Source organism: Corvus brachyrhynchos, unplaced genomic scaffold (assembly GCF_000691975.1).
Source record: "Corvus brachyrhynchos isolate BGI_N302 unplaced genomic scaffold, ASM69197v1 scaffold84, whole genome shotgun sequence".
NCBI classification, from domain to species: Eukaryota; Metazoa; Chordata; class Aves; order Passeriformes; family Corvidae; genus Corvus; species Corvus brachyrhynchos.
In genome coordinates, this window is record NW_008237434.1 from 2,550,680 (window position 1) to 2,578,557 (window position 27,878).

General features: G+C 38.9%; 1 protein-coding gene across 3 annotated transcripts in view; it reads right to left on the bottom strand.

Moving 5' to 3' along the window:
* Positions 1-1,032: 1,032 nt before the first annotated feature.
* Positions 1,033-27,878, bottom strand: part of ABCB5 (ATP binding cassette subfamily B member 5) — a 34,646-nt gene continuing 7,800 nt past the window's right edge. Inside the window, exons 9-28 of one of the 3 annotated variants that reach the window (XM_008631345.2) lie at positions 26,535-26,709; positions 26,122-26,235; positions 25,143-25,253; positions 22,717-22,842; positions 21,265-21,468; positions 19,874-20,044; positions 17,228-17,389; positions 16,519-16,752; positions 14,423-14,569; positions 13,738-13,842; positions 12,814-12,891; positions 12,226-12,309; positions 10,145-10,348; positions 9,342-9,442; positions 7,927-8,067; positions 7,306-7,462; positions 4,832-5,029; positions 3,701-3,907; positions 2,593-2,739; positions 1,033-2,073 (exon numbers count right to left, since the gene is read on the bottom strand). In XM_008631345.2, coding sequence (XP_008629567.2) covers positions 1,888-2,073; positions 2,593-2,739; positions 3,701-3,907; positions 4,832-5,029; positions 7,306-7,462; positions 7,927-8,067; positions 9,342-9,442; positions 10,145-10,348; positions 12,226-12,309; positions 12,814-12,891; positions 13,738-13,842; positions 14,423-14,569; positions 16,519-16,752; positions 17,228-17,389; positions 19,874-20,044; positions 21,265-21,468; positions 22,717-22,842; positions 25,143-25,253; positions 26,122-26,235; positions 26,535-26,709 — 3,052 coding nt within the window. In that variant the 3' untranslated portion in view covers positions 1,033-1,887. Of the gene's footprint in view, positions 2,074-2,592; positions 2,740-3,700; positions 3,908-4,831; positions 5,030-7,305; positions 7,463-7,926; positions 8,068-9,341; positions 9,443-10,144; positions 10,349-12,225; positions 12,310-12,813; positions 12,892-13,737; positions 13,843-14,422; positions 14,570-16,518; positions 16,753-17,227; positions 17,390-19,873; positions 20,045-21,264; positions 21,469-22,716; positions 22,843-25,142; positions 25,254-26,121; positions 26,236-26,534; positions 26,710-27,878 lie in introns of those variants that run through there. The other 2 variants (XM_017731197.1, XR_001861061.1) reach the window with 2 other exon arrangements.

The window sequence follows — 27,878 nt, forward strand, 5'->3', positions numbered from 1 at the left end:
TATATCTCATGGAGTCAGTAAAGTCACCCAGCTCAATTTGTATGCTAGCAGGCAGCAACTAGGTATGCTCTTTTGTCATTATTATGGATGGAATAATATAGAGGTTGAGGCCTAGTAAGAGCCTCAGAGTGGGGAGCTGTTTCCAAAGTCCATTACTGGAAAGCTCCAAAAAAATGGCAACTGGTAATGAGAAAGGGAATTGGGCAAAAATTACCCACTGTTAAGGAAAGTAGTGGATACAGTACATGCTGAAGTTACTTTCCTTTTTTATTTTCAAAATGGAGAATGAAAATCTAGTGCTTGTAATTTCAACTCCAGTGCAGAAACAAAACAGGGAAAAGGGAATTAACTGGAGCCCATATTAGATAATTGGGAATGTAGTAAGGGCAGCAGTTCCATAGTATGTATCTATCACAAGAAAATGAAGAGATCACACAAGAGGGGTGTCTGAATGAGTAAAAATTCCTCTTGAAACAGTCTGAGAAAAACTGTGAGGGAGAGCAACTGTATTTATTTTGGCAAACCTGAGACCAGATTTTCTTTTCTTTTGCGTGTTTTATTCCCCTTGCAGATCCTGATGCCGGAAAATAATTGAAATGAGCAAAGGAGATCGTAATTACTGTAAGTTTGCCTGCTACAATCTGGAAATTATAAAGTACTGCAGGTTGCTCCACGCTATAAATCCTAACCCAAAGCCATGTGCAAAGCCTTGGAAAATTAAAATGCTGCAATTGTGTTTAGTGAGCCAAAAAACCCCAGCTGCTGAGTCACTCTGACTACACAGTACTTCAACTGTTAAAGGATGTATTGCAGCACCCTGAGGAATATATCAGAGGAATAACAAATTATCAAAGCACATGTGTAAACAAGCTTTGCCAACACTTCAAAAAATCTTTGAAATTATTCATAGAATCATTTAGAATAGCAAAGACCCTTTAAATCATCGAGCCCAAATGTTAGGCTAACACTATCACGTCCACTACGAAACCATGTCCCTAAGTACTATGCCTATTAAAAATAAAGGAACTTATATTGAAAACAACTTTTCTTTTTTTCTTTATTTCAATGAAAAGCTGTTTACATGGATATAGAAGCCATCCTAGCTCCCCCACAAAACTTTTGAAATCATCCTGATAGATACAAAGCATGATTAAACTCTGTTAGGTCAGCATTTGAAAAATACTAAACAAAACAATAGTATATTTTATGCAGTTTATCTTGATATGCGAAAGTTGTAACTATTACAGTTATTGTCTGAAATAGAATATTGAATTCCCAAGAAATGTGTGAAGCACAGTAATATGAGAAATGTGGCATAAAGTAGGGAAAAAACCCCCCCATGCATCAACATTCTTCTCTTTAATACAATATTTCTTTTTTTAATCTCAGTTTTCAGTAAGAATTGACAATCATCTTTAACTGAAGAAGAGTTTATGACTTCATCTGGCTGTTGAAGAAACCCAAAGAGCAACCACAAGCACCAACTTGCTGTTTATCCATGATGCTTAACTGCTGTCATACTCTGTTATCACCTTGATCTGTGGCAGCTGCTATGGGCCAGGCTTCAGGGGGACAGTGAGAGCAGGGTACCCACCTGAGCTGTGGGTGAGACTCACCCTCCAGATCATGTCACACACCAAACTACTCAACACATTCAGTCCCTAGGACTCCTCTGTGCACCTTCTGTGACCCAGCATGGGGCATGCACTGCTCATCCCCATGGAAGTGTGGGCCAAGGGCTACACTGGATACAGCAGCCAGGCTGCAACACAGTTCCTGCTCAGTCAGCACACACACAGCCCACAGTAATCCTCTGTAGAACTTTTCATATCTTCCCATTAAAAAAACAAAACGAAAAACCCTCAGCAAATAGTACTAATTAGAGACTTATGCATTTACAAGGGCATAGTAGTGCCCTTCCTTTGCCAGTAGCTGGCTGTGGGTGCCCTGCTCAACCACCCTGCCATTCTGGATCACCACGATGATGTCGGCTGTCTGCACGGTGGACAGTCGATGAGCGATGACGATGCAGGTCCGACCTTGCCGGGCATTATCCAGAGCTTTCTGGACAATCTGCATACAGATACCAGGAAAATGCTGTTAGCACCTCAAAAGGCTTCCCTTGTCCTAGGAACTACATTTGATTTCTCACTCTCTTATCACCTGAATACATCTCCCACAGATATACAAGTCAGTGCAACCAGAGACCTTTGCTCAACAGGATTTCTCACTGAGGTCAGTGAGCCTGATCAAACAAATGTGAGACATGGAAAAGTGGGTTCTTGGGCATCCAGCTTGGGTCAGAACACAAATTCAGTATTTACCATCTAATACGCCTGATAGGAAGACAACTGAGGTGTATCAGATCAGTGTGGAGTTTTATACTTAAAGCTTCAGGTTTTTTTTATTTAGTAAATATAAACAGCTTCCTAGTATAGTTCAATTCAAACCTCTCAGGTGGAAAAGCTACTGTGATACACCTAACTTGTTTCATAATTGAGCATTTGCAGCATGTGTACTTTCATTTTATACTACAAAATCAACTAGCCACGTACATAGGCATAAGTATTTCACATAATAATAATTATTCACCTTTTCGCTTTCTGTGTCAAGAGCAGAGGTAGCTTCATCCAGGAGCAGAACAGCAGGATTACGAACCAGAGCACGGGCAATTGCTATTCTTTGTTTTTGACCTCCAGAAAGTTGTGTTCCTTTCTCACCCACCCGGGTATTATATTTCTGGATGTTAAAAAATAAAAAATCACCAGTGAATACTCTTAGAGAAGGAAGATTAGAAAAGCAAAATTTTATGCATGGCTATAAAAGTATTTTCATCTTGAAAGAAAGAATAGTGCAAGCGGTTTTAAGAAAGCTAAAGCTTTATAAACATCTCTAGTACAAGCAGTTATATATACAGCCCCAAAACATACCCAGTCTGAAAATTTACTCCCTCAAAGACTGGAATATGCCTTGAATGGTACCAGCAATGAGGCATCTACAGAGTTTAAGATCATAAGATTAACTAACAATTTAATTCTAACTGACAAATACATGAAGAATTTGATGCTGCAGTGCTTATGAATTAAGAATCTCATACATCATTTGTAGTAATGAAGATGAAATATTTTTCAGCATTATTACCTCAGTTTCAGATACACAGAACTACAGTGAAAAGAAGCATTCAAAGTATTTTCCTTTGTTAGAAGCAAACTCTTGTCAGGCATGAAGGTCAAATGCCACTTTTGATTTACTGCCCCTCTGTATTTAATAAGAAACACTCCCAGTGCATGTCCCTTCAATTAGAAATAGACTACTTTGTTTTACTAAATTGCTTTAGAAAAATAAAATGTCTTTATCAGAGTTTCTGCTGTCAAGGAAAAATATATTAAAAAGTTATTATGAGCGCTTACTTGTACATAGAACATCCTCTCATTTCCTTTTCCCCATCTCCCCCTCACCCCCCAAATATTCTGGGTTGTCTACCACTGTAATAATGGAAACATTGACTTTTTTTTTAACGAACAAAAAAAGGACTTTAATCTTGAAACACACTGACATTTTGAAACATAATGGCTATTATATTAGGGGAAACAAAAGTGTTTATTTTTAATTTGATCTGTGCAAGTGAGCACTACCTTGATTTCTCTATATCATTCCAAATAGATGATCTCACTGTGAAGAGAACATCACTGCCTCTTACCTCTGGCAGTTTTTCAATGAAGGCATGAATATTTGCTGCTTTAGCTGCTTCTTCAATTTCCTCCTGACTAATCACCCTACTATTGTCTCCATACTGGATATTTTCAGCAATGCTGCAGTCAAACAAAATGGGCTCCTGTGACACTAGGCCCAGTCGGGACCTCAGCCATTGTAAATGCAGAGATCTGGTATCAAATCCATCTGCTACCTAGAAAAAACAACAGAAACATGATGCCAAGCTGGCTACTGAGCTCATCCACACATACCTGCTGTAAAAAGGAAACATGAATTCTAAGAGACAGCCCATTATGTGTTAGTTTCCCGGATGAAATCAAGTAAATTTTTTGCATGCAAAAATTGGAAAAGAACCGGCAGAATAGATGAAGTATTTTCCATCATTAGTTTTAAATTTTGCATTGCTTTGCTTCAATTTCCTAGCAGGCAGAAACAACATGCAGGTAACAGGCTGTTCTTGCAGTCCTTCCAGCCCTACTGACCACAAGAAGCACCAGGAAGCTCATGGGAAAGCCTGTCCCTTAAGAAGCTAAACACAACAATAAATATTCTCAGCTGCAGGCCTTTCAATCTTACAACCTCCAAGGAGGTTTCTTTTGAATTTTATACCCATTAACAGGGATTGCATCAAAAAGCACATTTGGACCTCCTGATAGTGACACAGTAACATATATGTGAGATTACATTTGTGTCACCTGAAACATATCTGTGTCCCTAATGCGTTAATTCACATCATCAAGAAAACTTACCCACTGACAAGCATCACTGACAATAGTGTTATGCCCCTGTCTGACCAGGGTGTGAAGAACCTTGGGGAGGAAATGCAGTTGGACATGGTCATTCCTTTCCCAGGCAAGATCTGTGACCTGAGCAAGCACAGTGTGCTAACATGGATGCTGCTGCTGGTACACGTGGGCAAATGCACAGGGAAGGCAATGACTAGGGTTTTGGGGTTGTCTACAGATCCACTGGAGGCACAGCCTCAGTAACTCACACCTCTAAAAAAAGGCATCACAACAGAGGAACTGCCAGGCTTGTCAAATGCCTCTGAAACCTTGGCAGATAAAGAGTCCTGTAGATTTAATTACTTTTAATAGCCACCCAAGTCTATTTTTACCACTTGTCCTTCCACAGGGTCATAAAATCTCTCCAGGAGCTGAATGGATGTGCTTTTGCCACAGCCGCTGCTTCCTACTAATGCCAGAGTCTGTCCTTTGTTAACCTTCACACTGAGTCCTTGCAAAACCTGAACTTCCGGCCTTGTTGGATATACAAAATGGATGTTTCTGAATTCAATGTTGCCTTCAAAATGGCTCTGAAAAGCAGTAGAGAGTTCACATGCTCATGTTAGCATTTATTATTTATTGTTATTAACTGTAACAACACTTGTTAAGACTTGGTTATTAAAGTGAGAGATCCAAGAAAGTTTGGGAGGGTCTTTTCAAAAATGCTTTTGAAATTCTTTTAAGTGACATGTTGGACAAGTATAGTATAGTTATAGGATGAACTGCAGATGTAAGTCACTACATCCTTTTGGAGAAGTTTTCTGCATCTCTTGTATCTATTTTTCAGCTCATCTTTGAAAAACTGTTGCAGAATAAGCTGAGGTAGAAGGGACTCTCTGGGATCAGAGTCCAGCTCCTGACCCTGCACAGGACCATCCCCAAGAGTCACACCATGTCTTGAGAATATTGTCCAAACACTTGAACTTAGTCAGGCTTAGTGCTGTGATCACTTCCCTGGGGAGTCCATTCCAGTGCCCCACCACCCTCTTAATAGGCAATATCCATATTTTTCATTTCTAACATATTTGAGACATTTCTGCTTGTGATATAAACAGCATCATTTGCTTTCCTGATCTCACTCTGCAGGTAGCACACTTTGAACAAATGTAATACAAAGTCAAAATCAGAGATTAAGATAGCAGAGCTAAATTCTTCAGTAGGTTATTCACAGGCACAAAGGACAAGCTGTGTTTTAAAAAGCAGTGATAGTTGTTAATTAGCCATTCTGGCCAGGCTGATATTTAAGCACAAGTGGAAGAAAGGGGGAACATGCCAAGGCTGTTGCCTGTCCTCTTCTTTGGGGTATGAACCAGCTCCCTGTACATGCCAGCAGCACCACAAATACAATGCTCTCACAGCAGGTGATAACCTAATTTGATGGACTCAAAGCTTTCCTTTGTTAAGTCACAGGCATCACTGGTAGTTAAGTCCAGTCTATATTAGAAATGTTTTCACTTAAGTTTTATTTTACTGGAGACCTTCTGCCAAGTCTTTCAATGTCTGCGCCAGAGAACCCTGGTTCAAGAAAATATGCAAGTGTGCTCAGAGATTTAAAGGCTGAAAATCCTGTCGGTAAGCTTGAAGTTATAGAAAACTGGATTTATGGCTTCCTGAGTAGGAGCTACCTTCTAAACCTACATGGGAAGTTAATTTTAAATTTAGATGAACTTGGATGTGCCAGCGTAATCCTTCCAGAACATGCAAATTGAAAGCATTACATTCAGAAATTTGACAAATGCTGAGGTCAGCCTCCTTAATGTCAATTTTAGCTTAGAGGCAAGGCTCTTCGGGAAATTTTTGAGTGCTTTTTGGTTTCTTACTTTTTATTGTTTTTTCCTTGTTGTGTCTTTCCTCCCCCAAATTTAGAGAAATTATTCATTAAGTTTGTTTTGACTTCACAAGAGCACATTTTTAATTGTAAGAGTTTCCACAGATGGAATAGGATGGCTTTTGGCAAAAGTGTCTGTCTCTAAAGGAACTAATCTTTCTTATTTATGAAATAATTAGAAAAATGCACTAGTATTTTATTTCTCCTATAGACCCTTACAAAGACAACACAACTTTTATTGGAACTGACATTATCTATGTTTTCCTGAAGCCATTTAAGATGTTAGTCAGTAGAATGAAAAGCATTATTTTTCACTCATTTGTCTGAAACCCAGAAACTAAATGGTCCCTAAATAAGTCAGTACCACTATTTATATAGTGTCTGTCTTTGACAGAACCATAGAATGGTTTGGATTGGATGGGGCCTTTAAGAACATTTGGTTGCAACTCCCCTGCCATGGGCAGGGACACTTTTCACTACACCAGGTTGCTCAGAGCCCCATCCAGCCTGGCCTTGAACACGTCCAGGGATGGGATTCCATAACTTCTCTGGGCAACCTCTTCCAGTGCCCCACCACCCTCACAGTAAAGAATTTTTACCTAGTATCCAATAGAAACCTACTCTCAGTTTGAAGCCATTACTCCTTTTCTTGTCTCTACATGCTCTTATAACAAGTCCCTCACCATCTGCCTTGTAGGCTCCCTTCAGGTCACAATTAGGTCATCCTAATTGAGTTACCTTTTGTGACACCCTAAGAAATATGAAACTGTAAATACAATTGCAGATAATACATCATTACTAATTTAGTTTATTACAACAGTTTTTCTCTAGATAAAAAAAGAACACTCCTTCCAAAAATAAAAACCAAAAACCAAACCAAAACAACAAAAAACAGCAACAACCCCAAAACAAAAAACCCAAAGAAACAAATCTCCAGTATCCCTCCACACCCCAATCCAAAATACCACCAACCCTTACCAATTTTTCACCTTCATCACTGTAACTGTCAATTAGAGGTTTTCTTTCCAAAAGTTTAAAGATTCTTTGGGCTGACATTCGAGCTTTGCCATAGTCTGGTGCCAGGGAAGCAGACTGACCAACATTCATAGCTGCAAATATGACAGAAGAGAAGACTCTAAAAAGCAAAGGACAAAGCATGATTCATTCCAGGTAGAACAATGCATTCTTTTCCTACTGTTTTCTAGCATCCTTCAGTTATGATATTTCTGGAGCTCCTCACACTCCAAAACATCATCCAGTATTAGGAAGATCAACTTGTTCCCAAAGCTACTTTAGAGCTGAACAGTGGTATCATATCACTTCTTTGTAACACCCTCTGCCTGGAAGGGAAGTCAAAGGGCAAAAGCTTCTCCACAGTAGGTGTGTTGAGCTTGCTACTCACTCTTGCTGTTTCTCTGCCCAAATATGCCCCCTTCCCCAAAACAGCCCTTATACCCAAAGAACACTCCCAACCAGACTGAATTCCTGAATTCCCATGCCCCATTGCCTCTGTAATTTGATAAATTAATTTGCATGCATTGAAATCACTATCCTGTGTACTGATTCTGATCTTTTATACTTTTTATAAAGTATACTTACATAAACACATTTTCAAAGTTGGTCAGACAATTAGCAATGAGCCATGCCCCAAATCTGAAGACTGCTGCATTAATAAAGTACTCTGAACACTGAGCTATTCCATAGGTAAATCCATAGAAAGGGGCTTTTTTCAGAGATTTTCTGATAAAAGAAGAAACTCTCCATAAATGATTTGTAAAAGAGAAACAGCAGACACTGGCTGGGGGATAGCCAGACTTCTGGAATAAAATGTTCAAGGAATCCAGCTCACCCCCAAAAACACAACAAATCGGCCCACAACACACACATTCACAAACAACCCTTGCCAGACCCTAAGAGCCCCTGGCCTCATGACACAGAGCTGCCCTTAGGACAGAAAGCAATGAAATCCTTGATCCACAGTTATGTTAAATTGAATCTCCTTCCTTTGCTTTTATAGCAGAGCAGGTCACTACAGCAGTTAGTTAAAATGAAATAAGTTAATAACTGCCCCACATGACCCATTTTATTAAGAAAACAAGCAGGATCCAGCCTGGCCTAAGAGCTGCCTGTGGGCTTCCCCCAGCTCATCCCAATTCAGAGCGGGGACCTATTGCTGAGTATCCCCACAGGGATTCAGACTATGATGCTACTTCTCAATCTGTCCCTCTGGAAAGGTTTCATTTTGTGTTGCTAATTGAACACACATCGAAGCAGAGTCTGTCCTCATTGTTTAGGGTGCTCTCTGAGGAAGAGGAAATCTTTCTAGTCTGAGCTGTAAATCAGACCTGTGACAGACCAGGCAAGCGTCCTGCCAAAATCTGGGCTCTTAGCAGTTCACCAGACCTTGAATTTTAACATTATTTTGGCTGAGGACAGATTTTGCAATACATAATTTTCAATTCTTTCTTTTACATTAAAAACAATTTAGATTTTGGGCTATTTTATTTAAGTAAAATGGAGCTAGAAAAATGTTGCAGCCGTGGTGATTCAAATGCATTTCATTGGAGACAAGTCAGTGGGACATAGTGGATCAAACAAGGGAAACATACAAAGTTCTTTTCAAGGTTTCAAAATCATGTGAGAGGAATAAAACTGGTTTATGTTATAAGGGTGTGGTGGAACTGTCAGTTCTTAAGTGGTATCAGTGCAATACACTGAAATGGGGTGAACATATATCCTATATTGTAGGCAAACACAATATTGTGTAACACATATGCAGGGAATGCAGTTTATAAAGTATTTGCATAATAAAAGACAAATCCTGCAATGTTTTTTTCACTCTGCACTTAATGTATATAAAAATATAGGGACCATACAAATTTTACAGCTATATGAACAGCTATTGATATTCTTACCAGTCTTTTGGGTGTTGGATATTCCAAGAAAGGTATTTACAGTAAATATGAAAGACTGAAGTGTACAAAGAAAGAATTACTAAAGAGAAAAAAACCCACCTATATGTACGATTCAAACTAGAAATATATCTTTCATAAAATATTTCTTCCCTGGTCAGTGAAGCTACAGTTCTTATGTTTTCAACTGATTCTGTTGAAATCTAAACAAAGAGATTAAACAAATAACAGGTGATCCCTTACAACTGCAATCTACAACATATCTCCTGAACACTTGATTTCTTTTCTAGCATTTATTATTTTAGATCAGAAAGTGCTTGCTTAAGAGTAGGGATCAAGGTAAAGGAAAGTCCTGAGCAATGCAATTATTCAGCAGCAGTGTCTTCCCTAACCCATGGGTTGTGGCCCTCATGAATTAAACCCAATTTAATAAAATGGGAACAAACACTAGTCCTCTGGACACAGCTTGCTCTTTTTGCATGGACTACTTCCACCTCCTGGATGACCACTACCAGGTGAACAAAGGCTGAAATTCCTGAGCACATTAATGGCTTGCCTTTATGACAGAATAAAAAGATATCAATGTTGCAACACTTCTGGCTGCAGCAGAGTAGTGCAGAGCCCCATTGCTTGCCTTAGGCTCAAGGTGCACCAGGGCAGGGGCTGCTTCTGCTACAGCTGCCACTGCCCAGAAATCCACTATGGAGGCTTTCAAATGCATTTTTATAGCCCATCTTGCAGATGTTTTGTGTTATCTGCGCTTTGCTTTTCTTGAAGATACATAAACATTCCCCTCAACACCCTTCATTTATCTTGGATAATTGAGTCAGCTATAATATAACTACAATGTTGTCCTTAAAAGTTATTTCACACCAGAACTCTGTAGTTAAAATTGAAGAACTTACTCTTCCAGCCTCTTCCAAAGCTTTTTGGTCTTCTGCAGCATGACCAGACATAGAGCTAGCACTCACAGCATTTGCACCAACAATAAAAGGAATGCAGGCCAGGATAAGCAAAGTCAGCTGCCAGCCATATACAAATGCAATAATGATGGCAGTTGCGAGGGTAAAGACAGTCATAGTCATCAGTGCAAGACGGCTTCCAGTTGCCTAACAAAACCCCAGAAACCCCCCAAATATATGTCATTAGATTTTTCTTTTTGTTGCTCAAATTACCACTTCCAATTACTGTAGTCAAGGCCAACAGTTTGGCTGGTAAATGAAACCATGCATGATCACGTGTTTGGACATCATGTACCAACTTCTATAACCATTCCTAGAGATTCCTCATACCTGCCAGCACTGAGGCCTGCAAGAGGTGTTAATGTAGAGAGTCGGATGTGACAGCTGTTTAATGAAATGTATCTGGAACTTCACACACTACCTAAGGTAGAGAAAATTATGACCACTGTAGGGCAAATTGGCAGTTAGATGTCCAGCATTAGGCAAGGAGGCCTTGGTTTTAACAGCAGCCATCCACTGAGACCCACCACACTAACATGGTGAAAAATATTTGTCCTCAGCTTCTCACACTGCTGCACTTGGGGTTGGGTTCTTAGAGAAAAGAAATCTGAATTTGGCCACCCTGCAGAAATGTTTTATCTCAGCGGGATAATGAGTAGGAAATATTAACTCTGACTGAAGAATTCTCACCTCCTCCCAGCCTGTATAACCTTTTCATCAAAAACTTTTTAAAATGAGAGTTGATTAACATCCAGCATCCGGGTGGGCTCTGATCTTCAGAAAAAACTTCTACAAACAGCCCTATGGAAATAGTTCATCTTCCAGAACTTGGCATGATGGTAAAAACAAAAATCCTTGGGTGGGAAGCAAATATTCTTCTTTCTTTTGCCAAAGACTTTCCTGCCCTTAAAGGACTTTTCTGGCTCAATAAATTTAAAATATTAATAATTAAACCAATGCCAAGGTGAATTGTTGCCATATGTTCTAGGGGTTGCACATAAAGATGGATTTGGAAACTTCAACCAGTGCAGCATGAGGCATGGTACTGACTTACTGACAGCTCTGGCTCTCCAGAGAACGCAATAGCACTGGAGACCCGTTCATGCCCTTAGCTGTTTTTTGAAGTTAGGGAACTGTGTGCACCCCTCCTTTTTACTGCCCTGACAGTTCATTGCCACTGAAGCAAACAAACTTTAAAAGATGAAGATGACTCAATTTTGTCAAAGACTATTTTATCCCTGCAAGCCCATAATGAAAGAGGGCCAGAGAGGAACAAAAACCTATGGAGACTGAAAAATGTAGGGTTTAAAGGATTAGTGATGTACAAATATGAAGGGAAAAAAAAGACACTAGTAAACTTCTCCCCACAAATCCTGCAGTGATTTTTTTCCCCCGCAAAGAGATGGGAAGAAACAAATGTTTGGCAGATTGTCAAGTTCTGCTGATGAGGTGAGCAGTTGGAAGAACTGTGCAGAATTTGCCATATTCTCTTGTCAGTTTCCAGCAGCCACCTCTCCCATACCAGCTTCTTGAGTAGACCCCTAGAGATTCCTTGTAGATCATTGCCCTATGTGGGGTTTTTTAATTATTCTGGTCTATTTCTTACTGTTTGTGAAGTATATTTTGTGGCAATGAGAAGAATTCTCTTCACTGAGGTCAGTAAGGTTTTACACCATAACGGGGTTTAAAAACCTGGGGCCCAATGACTATGGTCCAAGCATATATGCAGAATTCACTTTGCATGGTGAAATGACCTACCAATTATTATATATTTAGCTTAAAGATTTGCAGGGAGGGACATGAAAGGTACGTGAACATCTACTGGATTTTTGGTAGTTCTTGTATATTATCATCTGGGAAACCATTTCCGATGTATCTGTAGCATGCTATGTAAATGCATATGCCAGTATGTGGGATAGATTTACTACTTTGTTTTCTGAAATAATCTTGGAGTTCCTTGCCAGTTGCAATTAATATTTTTAAGGAAAAAGATATTTAAAAAACGCATAAAAGGATCAACATACGCCTTTAACTTGGGAAGCATCTGTAGCAAGACGAGTTAACAGAACACCAACAGCATTTTTCTGGTCGTCATACCATCCAATCTCCTTCAAGAAAAGACATTGATTTTTGTTTCAAAAACTTACATGAAAGTACAAAAAAGTATGGCTAACTGAGTATTCTTTCTCTGTAGTCATCATTTCCAAATAAACTAAAAGAAAAAGCCTAAAAAGCATTGTTCTTTTGTGGACATCTAGTTGTTCATAACCAAAGTGTTATTGGCCGCAATGTTTTCCTGAACATGTCTATTTAGAAACTTTTATTATAACCCCCACTTACTTAAAAATTCCTCAGGCCTGAAGAGATTAACTATTCTCTTACAAATTACCTATTCCATCAGCTATAGAATATCCTGAGTTGGAAGGGACCCAAAAGGATTTGTACCCACAGAATGGAAAGGAAGACTTTTTATTGCAAAGGCTGTGGTAGGGTTCTTTTTTCTTCCAGTCACCAATTTACTTTCTTCTAGTCCCTTTCAGGTGTTTCTATGGAGACACAGGTCCTTGTCTACACCCATTGCTCTCTTGATATCCTAACTGCCTCATTCGTACCTGCTGAAGTAATGCTCTGAAGGACAAAGAGCGCAGTCTCATTGTTAGCATTTCCCCAGACTTCCCAAACATGAATCCCTGGGGGAGGAAAAAGAGTCACATTTTCTCATCTGATGCTGTTATTCTGTTTATAAATCTGCACAACGAAAGCAATCACACCAAGAAGCACAACAAAAGCAGTCACACTTATAGCCCCTCCCTACAGTAAATATATATATCCTGGGAAAAGCATCGTTCACATTCCTGAACCTGAAACTCAATTTTCTCACATGGCAAAGAAGGCATCTATATATTACATACTTGTATCATGACCCAAGCAAAGGGAGATTAAACTTCTCTGGTCAACCTTGCCCACACAGACAATGGCACTACAAGATAAATCAGCCTGTCTACTGATTGGCCTCCCCACCCTGATTGTGTCCAGAGACATTCACTCACAGCAGTCATACTGATGGATTTTATGACACGGACATCAATGGGCACTAAGTGTTTCCTGCAAGATTTAAAGCAGTCATATGAGGACAGCAAATGGTGGAATTTACTTGATGGTATGAAAAGCTCCATCTGCAATGGAAAGAGCGAGTCTGCTTCCTACTTATTTTGTCAAGAGCCTATAGACTCTTACAGTCAGTGAGAAATGTCAGTATTAACTTTGACTGTAAGGCCAGACCCTCAACTTTGATTTAAATCATGCTGAATTAACATTGCCTTCAGTGGATTATTTAAACCAAGAGCAAATGTAGACATACGTCTTTAGGTAAACATTAACATTAAATCTATATATCCCAGGAAGACCCTGGCACTTCTGCATATTTTTGTAAGCTCTGATTGTTGTTTTACTTCTCAGATTGTGTTGATATGAGTTATACCTGCAGCCTGCTGGAGAATTCAGGGCTTTTAAAATTTCAGTGTAGTGACACTTACTTGGATTATGTATGCTGCTAAGATAATCACTCCAAGTAAAAGAAATATTAAAGAAAGCAGCACAGTGTTTTTACTCCTTTTTTCTGGATCTCTTTCTTGAAAAGCCTATGAAAAGAAAAAAACCACAAAAATGAGTACATAGACAAGCATCCATTACATAAAAGCCAGCCTTCATCTCAAGAAGCTTGTCTACTTTAATTTCTTCTAGCAAGTATCCTGGATCCTAAAATCAGTCTTCAGTCAATTTTCTGTTGAGGACCCAGTAGACACCCCAGCTTTTCATTTAACCTACATTGCGTTAATTTGTTCTCCCATATCCATCCATATTCCTCCTTTCCTCTGCTAGTCAGATGCAGTTCTACCATGCTCTGCTTCCAGAGTCCCTTCTACATTTTTCACTGGATGTATAGAAGTCAATCCCACTGAGAGACTTACATGGCAAGAACTGAGTGGCTGATCATGAGGAAAGCTCAGGACTGCAACCTCCAGTTGCAAAAAAAAAAAACAACCCAAAAAAAAACCCCAAACCCGAACAAATTGAAAAACCAAAGACCACTAAAAAACACCCCCAAAACCCCCCAAAAAACAAAACCCACAAGCAAAACAAAAAACCCCCAAAAAACCACCACACCCACTCACCCCCCCCCCCCAAAAAAAAAAGAAGAAAAGACCCCAAAAAACTTACCCCAATAATTTTTCCAAATATAACAGCGAATGCAGGATGGACCGCACCTATGACAGCGGCAGCAATCACTCCCAGCAGTACATAGAACCACTCAGGTTTGTTCAGAGCCAGGATTTTTAAGTAAGGCACAGCAGGGAGATTTTCTTCCTACGGCAAAAAGTTGCAAGTTTTCCTTGGAAAGTTGCAGAACAAAATTCCCCAGACAGTGGGTGTTCATTAGGCTTTGGGCAGTGAACTATCTTGGTAAAGTGCTGAAAGCCCTCTCTGTGCACTCAGATGAGGCAAACATGCTGGAGATTTACTGCTTTGCTGTTTCATATTCTAGAACATCAACTGCACTGTGAAAATTTGGGGACAAAAAATTTAATAAAAGGCTAAGTCTTGAGGGGAGAAGGGCCAGGACAGTTCACTGAAGTCAGATAGGGCTGGTCACCATAAATGGCAACTAACATTTCAATCATTATAAAGAACTAAAAGTCTCACTGTTCAGAGCACAGAAGAGATCCCTCCAGTTCAGCAAAATGCCAGTGGGCTGGCCATAGAACAATTGGGTAGAGAGGTCATTTTTCTCTTTGGCAAACTATATCCAATGAATCATTACCAAAACCAGGAAAGAGGCATGTGTTAGAGTCAGTTAGACTGTTTCTGCTTTGAAAGCACAAAAAATGTTCTGTCCTGCTTTACCACTTAAATAAAGTGCCTATGCCTCCAAAAGGATATTTCTGAGAAAACAAATAATGAAGACATTAGAAAGGAGACAAAATATTAGTCAGGATTACAAGCAAGTTGCTCTTGCTTCCTGGTTATTTTATCCTGTGTTTCAGATGCTAATGAGGGTGGCTAAGCCTCAGCTATAGAAGTGGGCTGATTTCTCTGAAATAATTACATCTGCTGGATGTTCAACTTCATTTTTTTCTGAATGGGATGAATATTGTATTCTTGAGCATGAACACCCACTACTTCCTCTAAGGTCATAAACAGTATTAATATACAGCCAAAAAGTATCTTTTGAAGTTACATGACTTTATATGATAATAGGGATGAATCCAGTTCCTTTGTGCTATTTGAATATTCATTAGCTGGAAGATATATTTTAGTGAGGAGGACTATCTGTAGATAAAAAATATATTAAGGCTTTCATAAATATTTTAAAATGTCAGATTGCTTATTACAGATGGGATCCTAGTTTCCATAGATTTAGAAGGATTCATGTTTTTACTTTGGAATTTATATTTCTTTACTTCAAGGGTCCTGAAATCAGGTAAAAACCCCAAACCTAAACAAAAAACCCAAGCAACCTCAATATACCAAACAACTCTTCCAAAACGTTTCATGAAAAAAAAAAAGAAAATCTGCAGTTAAAGTACTACAAAACAGAAAACAAAATCAAGTCCCTGTTGAGCTGCTTAGATAAAGTCTGATCCAGAATGCACTACAACTCTGCTCTATTGATACCAGCAAGTTTTACTCAACTTTGACAAAACAAACTCCTTTTCCTAAAACCTGAACTTCCTATGTGACTCTTATTGATGTATGACATGAGTCAACTAAGTTGTTTTATCTGTAAAAACCCTGCAGAACTGAAACACATACTAAAACAGAGAGAGTAATGGTGCTTTTAGTGGGAAAGCTCTTCAAAATGTTAGGGTTTTGATTCTTTTTTCTTCTGCTTGACATAAATGTAGTATGATACTCCAAGGCGCCTTCAGTTTGGGTTTTCAGGGATTACATTATCCAGGAATATTTGCAACAGTAAGTACCAGGGAGTAAAGAATCTTGCAAATGAAATCTCACAACTAGTTTTAGTTAGATAGAATTAAAACATCAACACTACTGAAATAATAATTGTACTAAGCATGACAAATCAATAGCAAAAGTTTTTTCCAGTTTCACACTGACTCAGTAGTGTTAAAATGAAGATCTTTGTTAAGACAAATGATTATCCCCAGATGCTCAGTCTGGTGAGTGCTGACTGCAGTGGCACCAGAGTAAAAGTTGCATGGCAGCCAGCTCTCTAAAAGTAATCCAGGTTATGTGTTTTTTGTTTATGCTTACGTCTTATCTTTGAAATTAGAAACTGAAGTTCTAATACCAACCTCCACCTCCATTTTTTTCTTCTTTTTTCCAAAGGGATTTTTAGATGAACTCCTCTTGCTCTTATATCTGCTGGATCTTCTTCGAATGCTGCCTCTTCCTGACATCACAGATCCTTCAAAATTATTTTGAAGGGTCAGCTCTTCCACAGGATTTATATTTTCCTCATATTCCTCAGCTTCTGTGACTTCACTATCTTCTGATGTGCCATAATCTTGAACATCACTGCTACAACCCTGGTGAGAATCCAGGATATACAGTTAAGGCATTTTAAACAGAAAGAAGGAAAAGTAGTTTTTTTCCTCATGAATACTGCTGTTTCAGTTGTGTAACTACTGTTGTCTATAGGCCATATATATTTCAGTCTGCAATGGCAGAACAGTAGAGTATTTGATTCTGATTTTTTCCCCTTTTTTCTTTAAGGAAGCCTATGGAATCCACCTGGAATCTAACACCTCTGTGGTTATGCCATAATTATGCAGTCTGTGCCTTAAGCTCACTTATGTTTTTGACATATTGGATTGCATAAATATGAAACACTTAAAGGTAAAACCCCCAAGGATTCCAAGCCTGTGTCTGTGCCCAGACTAGAATAACTGAGCAGCTGCCAGCTGGACAATATGCAGGAACCAGAGAGAGAAAATGGCTCCACCAACCATCATTTGACAACTCTGTGAAATGGAGAAAGAAAGTAAATAAATTTGCCCTTACCTGCTGCATTACAAGGGAATAGTAGACTCCTTTCTGCAACATCAGTTCACTGTGCGTCCCTTGTTCAACCACGATGCCTTTCTCAAATCCAGCAATAGTGTCAGCAGTCCTGATGGTAGACAGTCTGTGAGCAATCACAATGGTGGTACGTCCAGCCCGAGCCTTACAGAAACACACAAAACCCAGTTACAATTATTATGTGCAAGAAAATAGGACAGAAATAAAACAAAGTTATTTCAGTCATTTGTAACATGAAGTAAATCAAAACTTAAAAAAAAATTCTCTTTTAAAAGCAAAGATGACTTTTTTTCCTGGTTTCATGTCCTTGTTTAGCAGTCCAAGGACAGTTTGTTTGACTAATTTAGGTAGAGAAAGCCACATTAATCTTTTTAGACAGGCAACAGGTATTTAAGACCATAATGAAAGTTTATTTGTTATTTGACTTTTTATAAAACTTGAACTGTTTGAGCTAAAGTTGTAACAAAGTGTTTCCATGTGCTTGCAAGCGCAAGGGGGAAGTGCTGTGAGAATAGCTAGATCTTTCTGAAAGCAAAGCTAGGATAGCAAATATATAAAGAGCAGATATTTTCTTTATATACTCCACTTTTTGGAAGTACAGCATCAGCATAATTTCATGCAAGACTTAACAGGAAAGAACAGAAGAACAAACTGGCATCAAAAATGGATTTGGGCCACTCCCTTTTGAAACAAGCTGATTTGACAATAATCCTGCTGGGATTTGGCAGGAAGAGCTGCTGAAGTCTCAGTCGGCAGGTTGTGTTCCACCCCTCTCCAGCTCCCTCACGCAGACCAGTGGCACACACAGCCCTCATGCAGCAAATGACCACAGGCCAGCTTGTGACTGCTGGAGAGGCTGGCTTTCCTCCTCCCTGATGCCTGGAGCAGATGGTGACTTGAAGGCAGGACAAGAGATCCAAGGGGACCTCATGCAACAAAGATGTTCTGTGGTCCTGGAACCTGCTGGAAGTTTCTTGCTACGGAAGCTGTGCATCGTATGGGCACAGGAACAGGGGCATGAAGATGATGATGGCATCTGCAGTAGAGGACGGCTTCCATGGAGATTTGAACTCTTCCCCTACACCTGCCATTCAGTTCTCACGGACCTGATGCAAGTCACTCACAGCCTGTCACAGCAGGTCTGCCACAGCGTGGTTTTTATGCCTCTGTCCTAATGCACAAAGCCTTCACCATCGTAGCTGGGAGCTGTGATCAGAACTAGCAAAATGCTTTAAAAGATGCAAAGTTATCTGAAAAACAGCTGGCTACTAGCAGCTGAACATGAATGCCCAGAAACAGTGAGCATTCATGAGGTTAGTATCTCTGCTCCTCAGCTGTAAAAATAATGAACAATATTAGCACCACTTTTTCCACTCAGGGATGTTGAAAAGCAATTTGGAAATCCCATTAGGGGACTACACTGATGGACATCAAAAAGCTGTGAAAAGATGACTAACTTATGATTCAGGGTTCATTTTGGCGTGTTCTGAGAACATGAAGAAGGATGAGAAAGAGTCCACTTAATTGAATGACCTCTCTCTGTTATGCACTAAATGAAGCAATAACCTTCTGGAAAAGCTAAGTACTTCACTATAAAATTTTAAAAAACAACCAAAGACACAGAAGAAAGCTAAATTACATCTAAAGCAGCAATCTTTTAGGGTTTAAGTCTGCATCAATTATATGATTGATATAGAAATCAGATTATATGAATATTATTTTTGCATCTACATGTTACCTCAATACTAATATCACTAGAACGACATGAATATAACAAACAAATGCACTTTACCTCAGATTTAAACTGACTAGCAAGTGAAGATAACAAGTCTGTATTTCCCTTGAGCCATACTAGTAATTCGTATCTCTCTGCATAACTATGGAAATGAAAGGCAGAATTTTTCACCTCATTCTAAAAAATACATTAAAATAAATATTAGACAAAAGAAAACACATTCAAGCCCAACCGTGAAGTTCTTTTTCAATCAAAGCCTATGGGTTCCACTATATGTTGATGGAAACTGCTGAGGAAGGTGGGCTGTGAGGAAGGTATTGTGTACTGATCACAGTCATGGGTACAAATTCTGACATCTGCTCTGCAGCAGCACTCACCCTAGAGCTGTGGGGCTGCTAAAAGCAGGAAAAGAATGCAAATGGCTAAATTCCAAGAGCTTTCTGAAAATTATGAAGCAACTATTCAATAAGGAATAAATACTAGGAATATCAGTAAAAGAAATATACTTTTCTATTAATCTACCTAGAAAGGGCCATTCTGCCCTCATATCTTGCCATGATAAGATGCAATCAATATTTGACCAGCAAATGAACAATTATGATTTGAGAAAGGGAGTGCAGGAGACCTAAGTTTCAGTTCCACATGACTAAGTGTCTTCGTAATAAGTAATAATGCAAAACCAAAAGCCGTAAACAAATTAACATGATTTTCAATTAAATTTTTGATAGTTCAAACTCCCTGTTAAAACATTGAAATGGAACATCCTTCCAAATTTTATGTTCCAATGTCCTTGATTCTGATGGAAACCTGAACTGAAAATTGTACATTAATTTTTCTTAATCACTGTTTCACCTTTTCATGGAAGCTGCTAGCTTCATTAATATGAGTCCTACCTTATCAAGAGCTGCTTGCACTATGGATTCACTCTGAGTATCTAATGCAGATGTAGCTTCATCCAGAAGAAGAATTTTGGGATTTCTTGCTAGGGCACGGGCAATAGCTATTCGCTGCTTCTGTCCTCCACTCAGCTGAGCCCCTCTTTCACCCACCATGGTGTTAAATTTCTGAGAAAGGAGAGAACAGAACAGAAGCTGAGACATCTCAAATCCTCATTTCTCCATGCAACCCTAACTACTCACTTGTAGAAGATGTAGCTTCTTCCAGCTGACTTGAGCACATGCAGAGCAAACACGGAAGGACATCCATCCAACTGGCCCTTAGCCAAACCCTCCCACCCCCACCACATGTGGTACCTGCCAAACTTTGAACACATGGTTCTTTAAAGACTTGATCTTTACTGCTCACTCGGTGCTCCAAACCCTGGGGTTTCTCAAGACAAGCCTGTAACAGGCATCTCTATATTTTCTGATTATTGCCTACCTTTCCAAAACGGTTGGAGTGATAGGGACACAGCAGAAATGTGCCTCCTCTGAATCTGAGACACCCCCCTTGGAGCCATGGTTTGGTTCCTACTGACTGTATCACTTACTGCAAAGTGGCAAATCTCAAAGTCCAGTGTAGTTTTTATTAAACAGCTATATAAGAGTAAATATGATAAAATAACTCTTCCTGAGAAAAAGGAACCTTGGAACAGACTGACAAGCTAGAAATGGCTAGAAATTCTTGAGAGGTGGGGGTCAAGCTCTCTAAAGGAGTAAAAGGATTTGAAATCAAATCCCAGGTGGGCACTTTCCCCCCATTTTTTTAACTTCAGGAAAGAAGGGAAGAACATACTATCCATTTGTGAGGATGTGTTTAGAATGATTGACCTTGCTTCCCACCCTCATCCTGAAAGGAGTAAGGCACCTACTGCTAAGAGAGGGCTCAAAGCCAGGAATCTCAGGCAGAGGGAGGGCTCAAGCTTCTAACTGCTAAGAAGGGTCTTAGCTCAGGCCATACTTATTTCTTCCACTCCCCCCACTTCCTGTGAATGTACAGACAGCTTTGGATTTTGTACAAAGGGCTTTGGATTTCTCATTCTTCTTTTTAAAAGCCCAACTCTTCCCTGCCTCATGAGATGGGTAAGGATGGCTGTGAAGCTTCCTTTCTCCTGAGTTAAGACGTTGACATTTTTTCCCAGACTTCAGCACAAGTCCTTTGAGAGCAACCAAAGGCACAATAATCTAGTTGAAAAACTCTCTAAACTGAAATCTGCTGGAGGCAATAAGTATCTTTTGAGAAGTTGTAGTATAACTTGGATTCCCATGCTCTGCCTCTCAGAAACAGGACACCAACCTAAAATGGACCTTTCATTCTTACACTCAAAATAAGTTCATGAACTTACATCAGGGAGTCTAGATATAAAGTCAAAAGCATTGGCTTCCTTGGCTGCTTGCTCAATTTCAGCATCAGAGATGTCTTCTCTGCCATAGCGAATGTTCTCAGCTATTGTGGTTGCAAACAAAACAGGCTCTTGGCTCACAATGCCAATATTTTCTCGTAGCCACTTTGTGTTAAGGGTCCGAATATCCCGACCATCTAAGGTAATCTGAGAGGAAAAGAATGCATCAAAGAAGTCGAGGAAATGTACTCTGTTTATAATAAAGCAATTAATTACTATTACTTGACTGAAGTATCAGCTAGAAGGTCAAGAAAAAAAAAAAATAGCGTCTTTAATAGAAAACTACGTTGGGGGAGAAGCTGCAACAGCAGTTTTTCCATCCACTGCACAAGCTGGAGAATTATGAGGAGCAACATAAACAGAGAAGACATCATGAGCTTTGTTTTTTTTATGTTCCCCCAATAACCATCCTATCTGAGCTGGCTTAATCCTCCAGCTTCCTTGGACACTTTTTACATGATTCTCATGTCCTGATGCCAGTTTGCTGTCTTCACAGTTGTGGCTACACAATTGTCTCTGTGGCTGTGCTTTACACCAGATCAAAGAGAGTTCAAGTTGACTAAGAGGAAAGGGAAAGTTATTTTTAACCTAGATAATTTGCAGTGTGGTCCTATGAACATTGGCATTGACACAGCAAAATGAGTCATGGAGGCAGGAATGAACAGCCACAGAAACATTAAGTTTAAGAAACTGTGTTGATAACAGCTGTCTTGGTACCTTATATACTGATAATTCAATTTTTAATATTTGAAATGTCTACCTACTTTCAACTAGCAGTAGGAACTATTAAGTAGCATTCTTCAAATATCACGAGTAAAAAGCACATTTTCTTAAAAACACATTGTTTCTCCTGTCTCAATTTTTTGCTTTGGAAATTTCTGGTGGGAAGTATTTACCATTTACTAACTGGATTTAGTGTTTAGTGGTAAAACACATACAGTGTGTAATGATGGAAACTTTTGCTGTGGGTTAACAGTGAAAAACAAGCCAAGAAAACAAGCATTTAAAAAAGGGAAGCTCTCTGCAGGTTTTAGCTTACATTCAATGAAAAGGAAGTAAAATACAGCAGAACATTGTTGGGTTATGCTTTGCTTAAAAAGTTTAGAGAATTTTAAAAGTGAACTATTGATAATTATTTTAAATTCAGATCTTGCAAGTCTATTCAAAGACTTGTGGCATTTGCTATGTGTGACATAGTACTGTAAGAAGGAGCAGAATAGTGAAGTCAGGCCAACAAGAGAGGATCATTCATCTGAAATTGAAATTGTGGAAATATGAACTATGCAGATATGTGCTCAAATTCAGTCAAAATAATAAACAAGGCTCAGTCAATATGGGAAACTTGTGCATGTTCTAATAGCTCTGACTGTTTACAGTTCTCTTTCAGACACTCACTTCTCCCTGGTCAGGATCATAGAATCTCTGCAGCAACTGAACAGTAGTGCTTTTTCCACAGCCACTGGCACCAACTAAAGCAATGGTCTTCCCAGTTTGAACTTTCAAGTTTAGACCTTTGAGGATCTGTGAATAAATAAAAAAAAGTATACCTTAGTTTAACAAGTTTGATTAGAGAACAGCCTGTCAAGGTAACTGTAGCTATTGCTACCAAGGCAGTAGTGAGGGCCACAGTCTGAAGGTATGGCAACATCAATAAGTTGATTGTACCTGGGAATATCCTGGAGCACTGACAGGGAAAAGACTGCACCTATGCTTGTGAAATCTATTGGCCTTCGAAACAGGATGGCTACATGCAACCTGCCTTTTGGGAATGGTCCCTGGATCCCTCTGCCTACCAAACCAAGCCTGGGAATTTTTTGAGAAGATTGATAACTGGAACAGGCCAAGTTCATGCCAAGAAACATTTTAAGAGTTCCCTTGCATAGACCATTGCATTCCAGTGCCTGGGAAAATTCCCCAGCACACTCAAACTAATATAGACACAGGCACAGTACTCCAAACTTGATAGCTCATTTTCCCCAGTTTGTGTGGTCTGGTAGCAGGCTTGGGGTCTTACATTCTCCTGCTGTCCTCCATTTTCCATGGCATAACACTTAATTATGAATCTCACAGAAAATTATTTTTCAGATGCTAAAGGATATCACTAAAACAAGCCTGCTTTCTTCTGTTTTTAAAATATAAACGGCTGTTTTGACAAGGTAAAACTGCTGGAAAGCCCTTAAGAAACCCCATTCTTTATTGTTAACAGCCTCAGCAGCCTGGGGAGTAGTTATAGATTAATGATATCTTTGTTGCTATTTTCACATTTAGAGAACATTTTACCTCAAAAGATGTCCATGCCATTACAAGTAATGCTGTGTAGTTGCCAAAATACTTGGCTGCTATGGAAACTCTCCTTGTTTATACCAGGCTGATTTATAAGTTTGCCTACACATGTTTTTGCAATGAGAGATTAAAATAGTTGCAATATTCCTCTCCCTGTATTACATCCACCCAGTTTTATAGCCCCAGGAAGCTGATATCCCCATGTCTGCATTTTCAAGAATGAACTCTATTCTAGATATCATAATACCTCCAGATACAAATAATCATTACCACATACTAGGCTATTTCTAACTCTCTTTCATCAGGCAAGGTATTAAATCTTAAAATCAAAACTAACAATGACTATAGTCCTTAGATCTCTTTGAATTGGTTTAACCTGAACAAGGAAGATTATGCTGTGTTGCATCAATTGCTTGAGAGATTCTGGGTAATTTCTACACAGCTTTGCTGAATTATTTTGGCTCTATTAAATAACATTGATGCTCTCAGTAGGGAGAGATGCTGACTCAGATTTGGGAAAGATGAGAAATATGTCTTATTTCCCTGCCATTTGGTGTGCTGGCCCGTAACATAACTCATGAGCCTGAAAAGGATTTTTAGGAAGAAAGATGAAGACTCTGCTCTGTCCCTTCAGATTTCTGAGCCAAGAGTGATAGAAGATACATTGTACAAAATTCAGTTAAGGAGAAAGCCCAGCTCTGAGTTTGCCCTCCAGCTGTCCCAATGTCCTGGAAACAGATTTGATGCGCAGTGGGACAGACCTCAGATGTCTGAGTTGTGAAAAGCCACCTGAAGAAACAGACATAGAGGAATAAGCCTTCCATTCTCACCACTAGATCAGCATGTCAAGCTGTTAATTGTTGACATTTGAAATACCTGTTTCTACCATTTTCTTCATCAAGTAAGTAACTTTTACCTTTATCAAGGTGTTCAAAAGATTATAAAAGAATATGGCAAAGAGGTCAAATCAGCTGTATCACCACAAAAGTAATCACCATAACATGATGTACACAGGACACTAATGGAAACAAAACTAGCAAAGAACAGGGACAACAGTTTATTGAACAGCAATTTTAACATATGCCCAAAACAATGTTTGACTTCCAAATGTACATTTAGGATGATAAGTTTACAACAATATGCTATCAAATGTACTGAAAGTCTATCTCTGATAATTTTTTGCACAGGATATCATAACTCCAAAGAGGCAAGAAACTGGAAAAAAAGTAACTTTCTGGTTTAACTGCTTAAAGTCTGGAAGCCTGAATGAAAGATTTTGAAAAATCTTATTTGATTTATCAAAGTTCTTGTTCACAGAAATTCAGACTAGGAGCAAGACATGTTAGATTTTTCCTGCAGAAGAGAACAAGATAGACCATGACAGTAGATCTAGAGCTTTGTCTTTGTGCATTACTGAAGGAAAAGTTATGCCACATCCCCCAAATCAGGAATGCATTTTGCAATCAAGAATAACAAGATTAGACAATATGGACATAGGCTGAGGAATTTCAGTACAGTAATCCAAACAGAACACTCACTTTAACATCAGGTCTGGAAGGGTAGCTGAAATGGATATTTCTGAATTCAATTTGTCCTATGAGTTTGTCTGGCTTGTAACCCTCCTTAGAACTGCTATCTATGAGCCGTTTCTGGAAAGAGGTTTGTAAAATAAATTGGTGGTTATTTCACTTTTGCAACGATTATTTTTGCTACATATATCGTTCTTTACTTTCTCAGCTCCTGGTTTACACTGCAGTACATCATTGCAGAACTGCTGCATTTTACTTGCAGGATGGTGAATACGGGGGAACATCAAACTGTGAATTCTACTTTGACAAATACAGTACATTTTCAAATGCAACAAAATCCATAGCAGAAAATCTGTAATTGCAGAACTTAACTGCATTCTCTTGAAGCCAAAACAGTGGCCCTCAGTAATCTGCATAGAAGGATTTTATACTCACATCAAGAAGAATGAGGTAGCCATTTCTCCATGAACTTTTTAGTCCTGCTTTAAAGTATTTTATACACACAGATATACAATTGCTGCATAGCACAGCAAGACCAAGAAAATAATGAGTAAAACCTTTTTTATAGCAACATCAGCATTACAGATTATTATTATAACTTTCAATAGCAATATTAATCCCCTCTTCACCAACTCCCCCTCCCCAATAAACCCCATCTCAGCTGAATTTGTGCATACATGCATTTTTAAAAATTAGTATAGTGTCATACTACTTTCCCACTGGAGCTGAAAGTCTAATATTAGAGAAAAACCTCAACAATATATCTCAGACACATCAGGTTTTCCAGCTTTCACTGTAACAAATAAAGAGGCTGGGTTTTTTTAGATGAACGAAAATATTATGTGTTTCTGTGGTAAACATCCATGAAGTTGATGATTTGGGAGCTTTAGAGCGCTTTTGTTACATTTCTCAAGGGAAAAAAAAAAAGGAGGGGGAGTGAAAGTTAAGTTGGTTGAAAGGCTTCTAGTCTATGTACTTAGATGTTTACCTTATTGATAATCTTATACACTTCATAGGCAGCCCCACGTGCATTAGCCACACTCTCCAGGTTGGGAGCTGCCTGGCCCAGGGAGAAAGCTCCAACAAGCACAGAGAAGAACACCTGTGGGAGATGGAGAGCAGCATCGCAATTAATGATTACAGAGTCACCAGTGCCCATGTGTGCTCTAGAAAGATTTCACCACCGGCTCTAGGTTATTCATCCCACCTTACAAATAGAGTCTAAGACAATCAAACTTATTATATCAAAAGCTATACAAGATGAGTACCTTTCTGTTGTTTTATACTAAGTGAGTCTCTAACAGCTGATTTAGCAAGCACATGGCAGAAAACAGAGACACCACTTGCATAACTTTCCCTGAAGATACAAAACATTTTTCAAAGCTGCATTGCTGTACTTACAATTAACACACGGCCGATGTCATAATGTGGATCCTCAGCAGTGAGCTTGGTCCCATACCAAAATGCAAGGGCATAGGATCCAAAGATGAAAAATTGTGAAACACCTAGACATGTGTTAGTGGTAATGGATTTTTTCATTCCAACACTTTTAGCCATCTCTAAGTTAGCATCATATCTGAAAGTGGGTAAGGAAAGCATTAATTTGACAAGTACCACATGCCATTCTGGTTATTTCCCAGTGGCCTATTTTTAATCAACAGGATTTGTTTAAGCAAAACAACTAAAATCTGAAAGAGAATACAGTTTGGTTTTTTGTTTTTTTTTTTTTGTTTTTTTTTTTTTTTTTTTTTTTTTTTTTTTTACAGAGGACTATTAGGGATGTAATTAATTTGAATAAATATGCTCTGACATATGCTGACAATATTGGCATACCATTATGGAAGACATTCAGAAAACAATTAAGCATCATGACTTAGTTATCATAATGGAAGACACAATAGCACTCTTGAATCCATTGCTTCCATTAATCCTGAAAGGAAATCTTGGAAAGGTTTTAGCCACCTTGTCTACCAGAGGTAAAGTTTACTCTTCCACATTTAAAAAAAGCAAAATCAGAATAAAAGCCCCCAACAACCCCAGGCACTAGAGAAGGAGATAAATGAGAGCTCCCTCTGACTGCAGAATTGTTCTCTTACTGTCCATTCTGGGATGTCAAATATCTTTCCCATAGGTCAGTTTACTGATTAACATATAGGAAACTAGTGGACACAGAAGGTCAGTATAGAGACTGACAAGATCAGTGAGAGAATTATTTCTTCTAAGGATGGTTCAAATTAATTAATTCATCTATAGTTTTCAGCAAATAGCTTTCATTTGCCCAAGCTTACTATGCAAAGTGTAGCCTAGGAATAGTGTAGCTTTCTACTTGCAAGCAACATGGCCAGCAGCCTGCACTCTTTTTCCAAAGCATATTTTCTATAAAATACAACCCCATTGTATGAAGACATGCAATTCATTCAGCTGGGAAACAACCTTAAAAAACTGCATTAATTTTGTTCATGTAAATTTCTAAGATGCCACCAGTGCAGTATTTGTTAGTCAAAAATATTGAAATATTTTGACTTGGTTGTGCTCTTAAAACCAAGCCCTATATCTGAGTCAGAGGCATCATAGGTCTTCCAGGAAAAGGGAGTACTGGATTTAAGCAGTGTGATAAATACATATGATCACTCAAATACAGAGGAAAAGCCAAGCCCCAGCCAGAAACTAAAGGTGACTGAAGATCCCTTTCACGAATAAACTTTTGCAGTCAGTGGAGGCACTGTGCAGTGAAAGGATGCTTTT